This window comes from Asterias amurensis, chromosome 6 (assembly GCF_032118995.1).
Source record: "Asterias amurensis chromosome 6, ASM3211899v1".
Classification (NCBI taxonomy): domain Eukaryota; kingdom Metazoa; phylum Echinodermata; class Asteroidea; order Forcipulatida; family Asteriidae; genus Asterias; species Asterias amurensis.
In genome coordinates, this window is record NC_092653.1 from 23,153,671 (window position 1) to 23,166,015 (window position 12,345).

Sequence of the window (12,345 nt, forward strand, 5' to 3'; positions counted from 1 at the left end):
GATAATTATTTTAACGAGGCTCGGCGCATGAGTTTCTATGCATGATCCCATCCCGGCCCCCCGGTGTCAGATGCAATTGTGTCCGCCATGCAATACTGTCCGATCCGAACACTTTTGCACCGTGCAATCGTGTCCGGGCTATGAAAAAAACCGTCCGGTATAATGTGCGCGCGCAACGAGCGTGCATGCACTGAATATACAGCATGTCATTTCCTATGTCATTTATGACATGCACTTTATAGCTTGTAAAAAAATGGCGAACGTGTTCCGTCGACCAAGGGCGTTTTATTTACTGCAAGGACGGTTTTGCACGGGGGCGGACACAACTGCTAATGCAAATGTGTCCTGGCGGACACAATTGCATTATGCAGCAGCGTCCGGGCGGACACGATTGCACATGCAAAACCGTCCGGCGAACAATATTGCATTTGCAATAGTGTCCTCCGGATAGTATTGCATAGATGACATACATGCATGCGACACCGGCCCAGCAGTAGGATAGGCAGCGGACTACGAAATAATAGTATAGCGCCCTCTGTGATTATGTGAAAGACAGAAGTACGACGACTTGGAGCAAGTCTACTTAATGCGCAGAAATAAACATGGCGGCCCCCATGTGTCAATCTATTTCTCGATTACTACGGACACGTTTTGCAATATGCCTGCAATTTCAAAGAGGTGAGACTAACCTTGTTTTGTCATTTAGTTGTCCAGTTCTAACTGCATCTTAATTGTGAGAGAAATAAATTGCAAACCACAATTCTCTGCTCTTTTAATATTTCCTCTGCTTACCAGTTATCACGCTATTATGCCTTTTTCTTTGAATTGGGAAAAAAATAATGATGCCATATATCAACCGATGCCCTAATTATCTTCATTTGTTAATTCGAAGTGTGCAAACATGTATTAAAACTTGATGGACATTGAAATGTTCATACCACACACCGATCTTGGATGACTTCAACTGGCCCCATTTGTTTTGAGTTTTTCCTGTTTTCACGGCAAACGAGAAAGTATGGTTTCCCGGTGAAGCCATACATGGAAGAAACATCTGCAGTGACTACAAGTGTTCTTTGAGACTCTGTTACAAAATAAAAATCTCCAAAAATATTAGAAAATTATATAAGGCACAGGCTTCTTTAAGCCTCGGTATTTTTTTTCAAGAATGCTCAGCAAAACATTCAGTCACATGATTTTGATCATCATGATTGTGAATTGAAATAGCGTTTGATGAAACTTTTTTCGGTGGGCAAATATTTTTATATGGCCTCAACATTATGACATATTATTTGTGTACCTTGTAGAAATGCCTAAAATACCAAACTTTTTGCATTTACAAGTGCAAATGACCAGTGGAGCCTTACGTGTTTCTAAGTTTTGGTCAAAGAAGAGGAGACTCTTTGCTTGGCATATAAAACCACACAATTTTTATCTAGGGACTGTTAACATCGCGCACAGAGAGGTAAAAGATTTGCAACGATAATAGGGACACCTCGAAAACAGGACCTCCTACGATTTATACTTTTTATTTTACTTGATTGCACTGCAGGTTGCACACACATGACACATGCACATCTTTATTTCTTGTGTACATATTGTGGCACCCACTGACCGCTGAGCACACAAACCGTCCACCGTCGGCAGCCCGAGCCGCACCCTTGTGTAGTACTAGATGCTGAATAGGCTTTGACAAGTAGCTGAATTATTGTTATTTAATGTTTGCTACATGATGCAGTGCGCATCCGACCTAGCGCCGTTTTGATAATTCTTGGGGCCTGCTCTTATTTTTGTTACGTTTCTAGGGACTACTATACTAGCTGGAGGTTTTCAACCAGGTTTCAGAAAAAGTATTTTAGTTTTGTTGTATTTTGATGGAACAGTGACGTCTCTGAATGTTTAAAATTTTCTTTTCTTTTTTCAACAGTGGAAAAACCACTTGTCTGCACTCACTGCAGACAGTCTTCTTCTCGTGTTACAACAAAAGAGGGCGCAGTTCACAATGGCCTTCGTCAAGATGACCCATTTTCCACAAATGGAGTTGAAGAGAACAAGGAAAAAACCCACAGTGGAATTCCTATCAGTTCAGAGAAAGGTAGGAATTGTTAGTTTGCCACTCTTAATAACACATAATGCAGGAGCCTCAGTGTGCAGAGTCTTAATGCTCTGCTCATTGGGGCTTCACAGTTTTGCACACTTTCATAATTTCTCGTTAAATTCATAATCTAAATACCATACTTATATTCAACTCAAGTCACAAACTGTACAAACTGAGTGTCCCAAAGACTCCAAAAACATGCATTCAGTCCAAGTTTCTATGACCTGATCAGATTGTCATTTTTGACTTGAGGTCCTTCTTGACTTCTCCATTATCTATCAGTTGTAGATCTTGATTTAGGGTGGAAAATCCACAAAACCATTTACTTGACAGGAACTGTTTTTAAAAGACTAGAATCAAATAAGAAAACAAGTTAACCAACTTTTTATTTAAGCAAGCACCAAGACATTTCAAGTAAAAATTTGTGTATTATTCATTGCTCAATACAATTGTTCCAATTTGTTCTTGGCAGCTCTCCAGGAGATGTTATTGCTCAAGAAGCCCAATCTGCCAGACGATTCACGAGTCCTAAATGTCGCCATCATCGGGTCACCCAACGCTGGCAAATCAACACTTATCAATCGACTCATGGGTCAAAGGGTAAGGGTTAAAACTCTACTGGTTCCCTCGGGGTGGTAGGTTGATACTTGTCCAAGAGCTGTATATTTGAGAGAAATTGGACATAGAGGGACTAACTTCAGTGGACCACACTCCAAGCACGGCTCGCACAGGCCAAAGCAGTTACGATCTTAAGGATCTTTAACAACCTGGTTGACATCCCACTCACATTTCTGACACCAACCATTGCTCTGAGCAGAGTCGTTCTTACAGAACAGGGGTTTACTAACACTCATTCTTTCTCAACAGCATTTGAACAATCTCTGTGAAGGCATCAACTGCGCATCTCTTGCGAGTCTTAAACAGGGTATAGTCAGTCCAGCAACAGTCCAGTGAATGTACTTTGCAACACATTCACTGTTTACACACCCATCTGCATTATATATCCCCACCCTAGCATGCGCACATCAACCAAGGTACATAATACACCAGATTGTTGACTGTAATCTCATGGAAGAAGAACAAGACCTACTTTCACCCATGAGAATAATATTATAACCCAAGAGTCAGAGGTCTTCACTGAAAAAGAAACGGTATTGATATTTTTTCACATCAGGGTCTCTCCTTTCTTTCAGATTTGTTCGGTCTCAAGTAAAGTCCACACAACGCGCTCTACTGCCCTGGCTGTTCTCACAAGAAATAATACACAAATTGTGAGTAATTTCTGTACTATCTAATAAGTCTGATAATACTGTTGCTTTGGGGATGCTTTCAGTTGGAACCCTATTCAACACTTTTGAATGTGTACCCTCCAAATGTCTAGATACTTTTTTGGCTGAGAAAACAACAAAAAACTGTCACAGTATTTTCATTAAGAACTTCAATCTAGCCAGTTTAGGGTGACTTTGGGTACCAACTACATCTCTGGTCGCTAGAGGATAGAACAAATTTTTAGTTTTTCATGAACAATTATGCACTGTCTCTTTTACCTTGTAGGTGTTATTGGATACTCCTGGTATGGTTAGTCACTTACATGGGAGAAGGTAAGCCATTAGTAACTCAATGTGTTGCGGGTATGACAGTGGTTTTTCATTTCGTTTTTGCGTTGGTGAAACATGGTTTATATTTAGTTTGCGTTAACATCATTTGTATATCTTCTAGCTAAGTAGATCATGTTCATTTGAAAACTTGTCTTGCCATTTACTCTACTGCCTCGGTGTAGATTTTTGTTGGAATTTGGTAGACTTCTCATTGCTAAAAGAACTGTCCTGCTTATTAACTACTACCTGGGTGGAAGGTAGGAAATCGGTAAGGACTACTTCTTTTGCTTAGTGGATCTAGGGGACTACTCATTATTAACTTCACTGCCACAGGGTGAGTTCTTAATTGGTCTCAACATTTCAACTAGCTTACTTTAGTCATTGTCAGGAGAGCTTGGTATTGGAAAACTTACAGAGTCTGGTACATTTGTTTAGTTCACCAAACCAAAGTCTTTGCAAACAAAATTTCTGTTGTTTTTCCTCCATCAGACATCAGTTATCACGACCTCTGCTGGTTGACCCCAAGAACAGCCTGGAAAAAGCAGACCTTGGTAAGGTCAAACAGTTCTATGCAAATATAAATCATTTCAATATGATTCTTTCATGAAAATTGTCCAGTACAAAAAGTTTAACTCTGCTGGTCAGACTTTGTAATGAATGAAACGCTGGCTGAGCTGATTGGTGGGCGTTGGTGTCTCCTAGATTTCGAGGTGTTAGAGCGGAAGAGGCAAAGTGGTGCAATCATGTGATGAGACTGGGAGGCCAACCCGGCGCAGTTATAGATGGTCTGCCTACAGGTACAATTCGAGGTAGAGGCTGCCTAAGCTGCATTGGATAGACAGTGTGACAAAGTGGAGTAGTAGAACATGGGAGAGCTGTGATAAGCAGCGATTGAAGGAGAACAGGTGATGTCCCAGCTCCAGGAGTGTGTCCCCATTACAATAAAGGCCTTGTACGCAAGTCTTTGCCAAATAATGATGATGATGATACATGTAGTTGAAAATGTTGGATGATGGATTTGTTGTTTTAAATTGTTTATCTGTTCATTTTTTAATTTTTAGCTATTGTGCTAGTAGATGCTTCAAACAAGTGGACATGCGAGAAAATATCCCCCGAGATACTGGTGGCTTTGCATCATAATCCGAACGTACAATCTGTATTGGTGCTCAACAAGGTACAATTTATTTTGCTTCACATAAAACATAACCACCAAAGTTTATTGTTAATTAGTTGTTAATTATTGGTTTTCCCTTACACCGATGTTTGTTAGCAAAAGCACTTCCCGCAGAATCATTGACAAAATTTCCCTTCCGTACCTTCCCAGGTTGACCTGATCAGCAGCAAGCAGCAACTGTTTTCTCTCACTGCTCAGCTGACCGAAGGAGTCATCGGCAATCACAAATTCACACTGGACAATAGGACAGCCTACTCTCTAGGCAAGGTCGAGACGAGTCCCATGCTCTCACACAAATACAAACCAAGAATGCAACCAGATGATATTCAAAGCATTCCTATGAACAAATCAGAGAGAACTGATCAAGTTCAGGAAGTCACCACAGACTCTAGAGACAATTATGAGGCAGACATTCCAACATTTGTTCCGCAAAATCCTGATGCTAATGACAAAGTACCCAGTAGAAGCAATGATTCAAGTTCGACTGAGAGCTCCAAGAGCGGCATCGACCCTGTATTAAATTTAGACAGCGTGTCTCATCAGAAGTTCAACACTTTAGGAGATTATGTCAGCACCTTGGAGGGGTTTAGTTCAAAGAGCAGTGCGGTCGAGGCAGAAGAAGTCTCTACAAAATCTGAAGAGATGCAGGAGGATCAGAAGAGGGTGAAGCAGGAGCAGCGAGAGCTTTTAAAGATGATGATGAAGAGAAATGGCTGGGATAGGTTTGATGCTGTGTTCATGGTCTCTGCCCTCAGTGGAGAGGGGCTGGAGGATGTCAAGGTGAGGAACTAGACCTGGGAAAGTAGTTTATTTTTTGGTGAATCAGCTTTGTGGCTATTTTACCATAGATGATTTTTGCAGTCAAAGCATTTCATATTTAGATGTACAGCCATAATGCATCTTTCATCAATGTACTTTGATTTAAATGCACATAGTACACTAAATATAATGATTACGTTACTATAAACCATAGTAGTATGGTAGCTTAAAATGAGCCATAGTGACATAGAGTTCAGATTAATAAGGTGTCTTTCAATTTTCTCATACCAGAAACAGACATGATTGATTTATCTGGTTTACACTAACCATAAATACCATGTAGCAGAGAGATGTCTTTTCGTGGTATTGACCCATTTTACGACCTGCGGTGTACTTCCAGTTGCCTATCCTGTCTGTTATATTGCAAGTCCCAAAGGAATTTAGTCCCATAAATGGCGGAAATGGCAGATACGTTATTGTGCGGAGGTGTTTTTTGCATTGTTCAAGGTGTCAATAGAAACTCTATTTTACATCTTTAAACAATATTAGCTTCGAAACCGAGATACATGGATAGTAACTTAAGGCTTTACGTGAAATGATAGAATGGAAAACCCAAATACAGTATTAGAAAGATTCAAATATTGCTACTGTAAAAGAATTTAATTCTTTTTTAGGAACACCTGATGGAGAAGGCAGTTCCGGGTATCTGGGAGTACCACGAAGATGTTGTAACCAATTTGTCCCCTGAGGAAATTCTGGTTGAAGCCATCCGAGAGAAACTACTGGAGCATCTTCCACAGGAAGTACCTTACAATCTCAGCCAGGTGAGACCATTTGAAGCAAGATGATCAATCTCACTGAACTACATGGATTTATGTGTGTTAGTTTCTTAAAAGTGTTCCTGAGCATTCAATGGGAGACTTTCAGGCGCTAGGTGGCAGCAGACTTACCAGGTAAATTTCCATTGTTTACGTAGTTCTGAGCACGCGCACATTACCGAGAACTATGTATTGAATGGGTCTGGATCCAAGTTCTGCTTATGTCGTCCTTGAGCAAGATGCTTGTCCATAAGTTGCTTCTCAGCGTCTAGTAATATAAAATCGGCACAGATGGTATAGAGACAAGTTAGTTACTTGAGGAGTGAAAACTCCCAAGAAAGTTAAGTGTCCTTGGAATGACTTAAAGGAAGAATCATACTTGCATCAAGATTTACATTTTATTCTCTATTTTCTTGCAGAGAAATGAGTTATGGACAACGCTGGATTGTGGGAAACTGCGCATTATTCAGAAGATTGTTTGTCACAAGAAATCCCACGTGGTAAGCACCTTGCTAAGTTTTCTGTAAAATTTTAAAACTCCAGAAGTTGGCCCATAACAGGCAAAACAGTTTTGTCAATAAATGGCTATGCTTCAAATGTGTATTTGGGATATGAATATTTCTCTGGAGATGTGTTCAAATATGATCTTTAGGATGAATGAGCTTTCAGATTGAAACTATATTTCTTACGTTTGTTAAAAATAGGTACCATAGAAACCAGTACTTTATCTTTAACACAGGGTATATTCTCTTCTTTTTTTTCAGAACATGTTGAAGAAAAGGATTGGCATTATAGCGCGGGAGGCAGAGGATAGCTTAGTGGAGGCGTTCCATCAAGATGTTCATCTTACACTCGGCATCAAACAATAAGTCTTCAACCTGGGGCCAATTTCACAGTGCTACTCAACGTTGAATTCTGCTTCGTCTAAAGTAATTACAATTCCATGTTTGTGGTGGAGTAATCTTCATTGTCAATTATTGCCATGAAACTTGACCCAAATAACTCAACTGCTTGTAAACTTTGCATAATTGACAATAACAATAAAACTGTGTCATTTTAAAGTGCTTTATCACACTCAAAGTCATCTCAAAAGCCTCTTAAGATTTTGTACTAGGCACTTCAAGCTATTTTAGAAATATGAGAATGAAAAATCGTAACTTCGGTGTGATCCCTGGCTACAGGACAGCAACCCCCAGACCCCCAGCAACCCCCAGACAAAGATATTGATAAAATAGAGAAACAGCCAAAATAGGGTTAGATAGCTCAGTTGGTTGAGCGCCGGTGCGTTAATCTGGAAGTCATTGGTTTGAGTCCCATCCGGAGTAACTATAGAATACAGGTACACTTGGAGCTCTATCTGTGCCTCCGCGGAGGCGGAGTCGCGGTCACGTACGTTTTAAGTAACTTGGTCATAGCATGGAGGCAGAAAGCTGGTCGTACTATACTACTTGATTGTATTGAGTGCGATTGATGAATACAACAGATAAAATGTTAGGGTCGTAGGGAGTCAAAGTGTGACGTGAGTGGTGAGGTAGGTGAAGCAGCCGATAGAGGGCGTTTTAGGAAGACGTGCATTTGATGCAATCGAGAAGACGGGGAAGCTGGAGGCGCGGAGTCGCGGTGTTGACAATGGCCGATAGAGGGCGTCTTTAGGAAGACGAGCATATGATGCAATCGTGAAGATGGAGAAGGTGGAGGCGCGGAGTCGCGGTGTTGGCAATGGTCGATAGAGGGCGTTTTTAGGAAGACGGGCATTTGATGCAATCGTGAAGACGGGGAAGGTGGAGGCGCGGTGTGGACAATGGCCGATAGAGGGCGTCTTTGGGAAGACGAGCATATGATGCAATCGTGAAGAAGGGGAAGGTGGAGGCGCGGAGGGGCTTTCTTTCCCTTTTTTAAATAATCCTCTAATGGGGTCAAGTGTATGAGGGCAATATTAATAATTGTACGGAATTCGGGCTTTCCATTTCCCTTTTGTTTAAATCCTCTAATAAGGTCAAATGTATGAGGGCAATATTAATTATTGTACGGAATTCGGGCTTTCTTTCCCTTTTTTAAATAATCCTCTATTGGGGTCAAGTGTATTAGGGCAATATTAATTATTGTACGGAATTCAGGCTTTCTTTCCCTTTTCTTAAATAATCCTCTATTGGGGTCAAGTGTATTAGGGCAATATTAATTATTGTACGGAATTCGGGCTTTCTTTCCCTTTTTTAAATAATCCTCTAATGTATTAGGATTCGGCCTTTAATTATTTCCCTTTTGGAAATAATCCTCTTTTGGGGTAATATGTAGTACGGCAATATTAATAGTTATTAATTATTTGTACGGAGTTCCCATAATTATTTAAATAATCATCTAACGGTCTTGTGAGTTATCGTATAAAATAAATTGACATCACAGCGCAGTTGTGTATTTTCGACCCTAATGAGGGCGCTGTTGTGCATCTTTCAGAGTGCCCCCTAGGTTCGAATATTTATAGTTAAGCAACAGAGCGCGACCTCAACTCCAGTGTACTGTGTACGTATGAACGTCACCGCGACTCCGTCTCCGCGGAAGCGCAGTGGAAGCTTCGAAGTGTACCTGCATTCTATAGTTGTGCCTCCCATCCTATCCCAGTAAATATTTCTTTGTTCGAACCCCAAATCATTTACCCAGTCAGTTTCCCTTGTAGAGTAGGGTAAAACTCACAGAGTCACTCTTTATAGCAATCATTACATGTTTGAGTTTAGCCAAGGCCACCAGCCTTCTATCTTGCCATTGTCGTCTCTCCTGTAGTTGATCAAAGTGAAATCTTGCAGCACTTTCTGCAAAAATTGCATCACTTTTTCTACCTTGAAGGTTGGAGATGGTCCAAATGATGAAGTGACTCTGTTGATGATAGTGGCACCGTGACGTTCCATGTGTAGTTGGCTGTACCTGAACAAGGTAAACATTTATCAGTGTCAGATTATTAACCAGAAAGCCTTGATTTTTTTAAAGACTTTTGCATATTTTGTTCACGAGGAGGGCCAAAAAGTATGTCTTGTGTTTTTGTTGTTGAAAGTTCTTACCCTCGGCGTTGAGATGAATTACTTTAAGATGGTCCAAAAACACACACACTGTACCCCACATATTATGAGGAAACACGCTAAATTAATATCAATAACTGATGCTATTTAAAATTTTGAAAAAAGGAATCTAGCCCCCCAGTTACGTGGTCTAATTAAGACCCATAGTATAAGATTGAGAACTAGAGGGCACACTGGTGATGCTGCTTGCACATACAAATACGACGGGACCACAATGTCACAAGGAGACATGCGCGCCATTTTATATGAGCGTTTGAATATTATTAAGTACACTTGGGAGAGTGTGTGTTGATAACGCTACGCGATGCTGTTTTGTCAACTTGCAAAATGGCCACACAGGGCCATGTGAACACAAGCTATCATGGCTGTTTTGTCAGTTTACAAAATGGCTGCATGAGCGCATGCCAGACCGCATTGTAGGCTTAGGGTGTGAGCCTTCCCGTGGTGACGTCAGTGCACCTCGGGCCAGCCCCAAGAGAGCCCCACTTCCTTGTGGACCCTATCATCACTTGGGGCTAACCCGAGGTGCACTGACGTAACGACGAGAAGGCTCACGTGATGATGCATCTGGGGTTTTTTTCCAGGTGATGGAGCGTGGGTAAACATTTGCGCACGTTCGTACTGGAAAACAAAATAGGCGACTTTTCCAGGACGAACGTTGGGTAGTTCTGTGCCCACCTTCGTCCTGGAAAAAAATAAAACACCCAACATCGGGGTCGACCAATGGAAGCTAAACGAACGCACCCTATATAACTCTATGTTTTGACCCCTCTGCCTAACCACAATGCATTACGGTTCTGAATCGCGATAAAAGATAAACCTCCGACCTTCAATTCAAGGTATTATTGCCATAATTGGATATCTGCCTGCCGAGTGAGCGCAGCGCAGTGACAGTGTTTGCTTACCTTCCTTGCGATCAATTCTAGTTTGGGATTCCCTCGTGAAGAGATGGTAGTTTGTACCCACAGAAATGGCGAAAGTTCTGCAAAAAAGTTCAAATTCAAAGTTCCAGAACTGAAGTTGAGCTGACCTGCTAGCTTAGTGGTCTTCGTGTTGACACATGCATGACATGTGGACTGTGTTTATTATTATCACACCAACACAAAACTGAGGGCGCTATGCTGGTTTAACGGTGGTATTTTGTTTGCAGGTGAAAAATTAACGGTTGTGTTAAATACCGCCCTCTTACGTGTGGACCACTGCTGCTTTGTGATTGGTCTGTTACGCGTAAGTTAATAACCAAGCTTTGTGATTGGTCTGTTAAGCGTAAGTTAATAACCAAATGGTCTGGTAATACCGCCCTCTTACGTGTGGACAACTGCTTCTTTGTGATTGGTCAGTTACGCGCAAGTTGACAAAACAGCATCGCTTTATGATTGGTCTGTTAAGCGTAAGTTAATAACCAAATGGCCTGGTTATTAACTTACGCGCAACAGACCAATCATAAAGCTTGGTTATTAACTTACGCGTAACAGACCAATCATAATGCAGCAGTTGTCCACACGTAAGAGGGCGGTATTTAACACAACCGTTAATTTTTCACCCGCAAACAAAATACCACCGTTAAACCAGCATAGCGCCCTCAGTTTTTTGTGTTGGTGCAATAATTAAAAACACAGTCCACATGTTATACATGTCAACACGAAGACCACACTAAGCTAGCAGATCAGCTCAACTTCAGTTTTGAAATTTTGAATTCGTACATAATTTCTTCACTTTTTGGGCAGAACTTTCGCCATTTATGTGGTTACAAACTACCATCTCTTCACGAGGGAATCCCAAACTAGAATTGATCGCAAGAAAGGTAAGCAAACACTGTCACCGCGCTGAGCTCACTCGGTAGGCAGAGATCCAATATTAAATACCTTTTTGAATGAAGGGTCGAAAGTTTATCTTTTATCGCGATTCAGAACCGCAATGCATTGTGGGTAGGCAGAGGGGTCAAAACATGGAGTTATATATTATAAAAACTAGAGGGCTCACTGGAGTGCATTTTGTTGGCGACCCCAACCAGAAACATTGGTGATCGGTTAAAGCCATTGGACCCTTTCAGTAAACAGTATTGTCCAAGGCCCACACTTCTTGTATCACAACTTCTATATCAAATAACAAACCTAAACCAGTCTTAAGACTTAATTAGACCACGTAACTGGGGGGCTAGATTCCTTTTTTCAAAATTTTTAATAGCATCAGTTATTGATGTTAATTTAGCATGTTTCCTCATAATATGTGGGGTACAGTGTATGTGTTTTTGGACCATCTTAAAGTAATTCATCTCAACTCCGAGGGTAAGAACTATCATTATCAACAACAAAAAGACAAGACAGACTTTTTGGCCCTCCTCGTGAACAAGATATGCAAAAGCCTTTAAAAAAATCAAGGCTTTCTGGTTACTCGTTCAGGTACAGCCAACTTCATGGAACGTCACGGTGCCACTTTTAACAGAGTCGCTTCATCATTTGGACCATCTCCAACCTTCAAGGTAAAAAAAAGTGGTGCAAGTTTTGCAGAAAGTGCTGCAAGACTTCAATTTGATCAACTAGTACTACAGGAGAGACAACAATGGCAAGATAGAAGGCTGGTGGCTTTGGCTAAACTCAAACATGTCTTGAATGCTATAAAGAGTGACTTTTTGTGAGTTTTACCCTTTACTCCTCAAGGGAAACTGACTGGTTTAACTGTTTAAATGATTTGGGGTTCGAACAAAGAAATGTTTACTGGGATAGGATGGGACTCAAACCAATGACTTCCGGATTAACGCGCTTGGCGCTCAACCAACTGAGCTATCTAACCCTATTTTGGCTGTTTCTCTATTTTGTCAATATCTTTG

General features: G+C 41.0%; 1 protein-coding gene and 1 long non-coding RNA gene across 4 annotated transcripts; one reads left to right on the forward strand and one right to left on the reverse strand.

The window, feature by feature from the left end:
• The first annotated feature begins 519 nt into the window (after positions 1–519).
• Positions 520–8,840, forward strand: LOC139939045 (GTPase Era, mitochondrial-like). Of its 2 annotated transcripts, none has more exons than XM_071934760.1 (11): positions 520–678; positions 1,925–2,092; positions 2,568–2,695; positions 3,289–3,366; positions 3,650–3,696; positions 4,183–4,244; positions 4,755–4,867; positions 5,018–5,647; positions 6,301–6,450; positions 6,864–6,944; positions 7,209–8,839. In XM_071934760.1, exons 1-11 carry the CDS (start codon positions 603–605, stop codon positions 7,311–7,313), a joined length of 1,638 nt encoding a protein of 545 aa, XP_071790861.1. In that variant the 5' UTR covers positions 520–602; the 3' UTR covers positions 7,314–8,839. The 2 variants fall into 2 exon arrangements, with proteins under 2 accessions (XP_071790861.1, XP_071790862.1); XM_071934761.1 differs by lacking the exon at positions 520–678 and adding an exon at positions 1,567–1,693 and having other exon boundaries at positions 7,209–8,840.
• LOC139939047 (uncharacterized) lies at positions 6,475–10,558 on the reverse strand. 2 transcript variants are annotated; one of them, XR_011786254.1, is made up of 3 exons: positions 10,421–10,558; positions 9,163–9,363; positions 6,475–6,712 (listed from the first exon to the last, which is right to left on the reverse strand). It is a non-coding gene; the product is annotated as an uncharacterized lncRNA (long non-coding RNA). The 2 variants fall into 2 exon arrangements; XR_011786253.1 differs by having other exon boundaries at positions 9,136–9,363.
• Positions 10,559–12,345: the final 1,787 nt, after the last annotated feature.

What these genes read in the sequence shown, in the direction of transcription:
- LOC139939045 (XM_071934760.1), top strand. Translation starts at nt 603, where the DNA reads ATGGCGGCCCCCATGTGTCAATCTATTTCTCGATTACTACGGACACGT. An exon ending in CAAGAAATAATACACAAATT is followed by an intron (nt 3,367 to 3,649) that starts GTGAGTAATTTC and finishes TTTACCTTGTAG; the next exon opens with GTGTTATTGGATACTCCTGG. An exon ending in CTGTATTGGTGCTCAACAAG is followed by an intron (nt 4,868 to 5,017) that starts GTACAATTTATT and finishes GTACCTTCCCAG; the next exon opens with GTTGACCTGATCAGCAGCAA.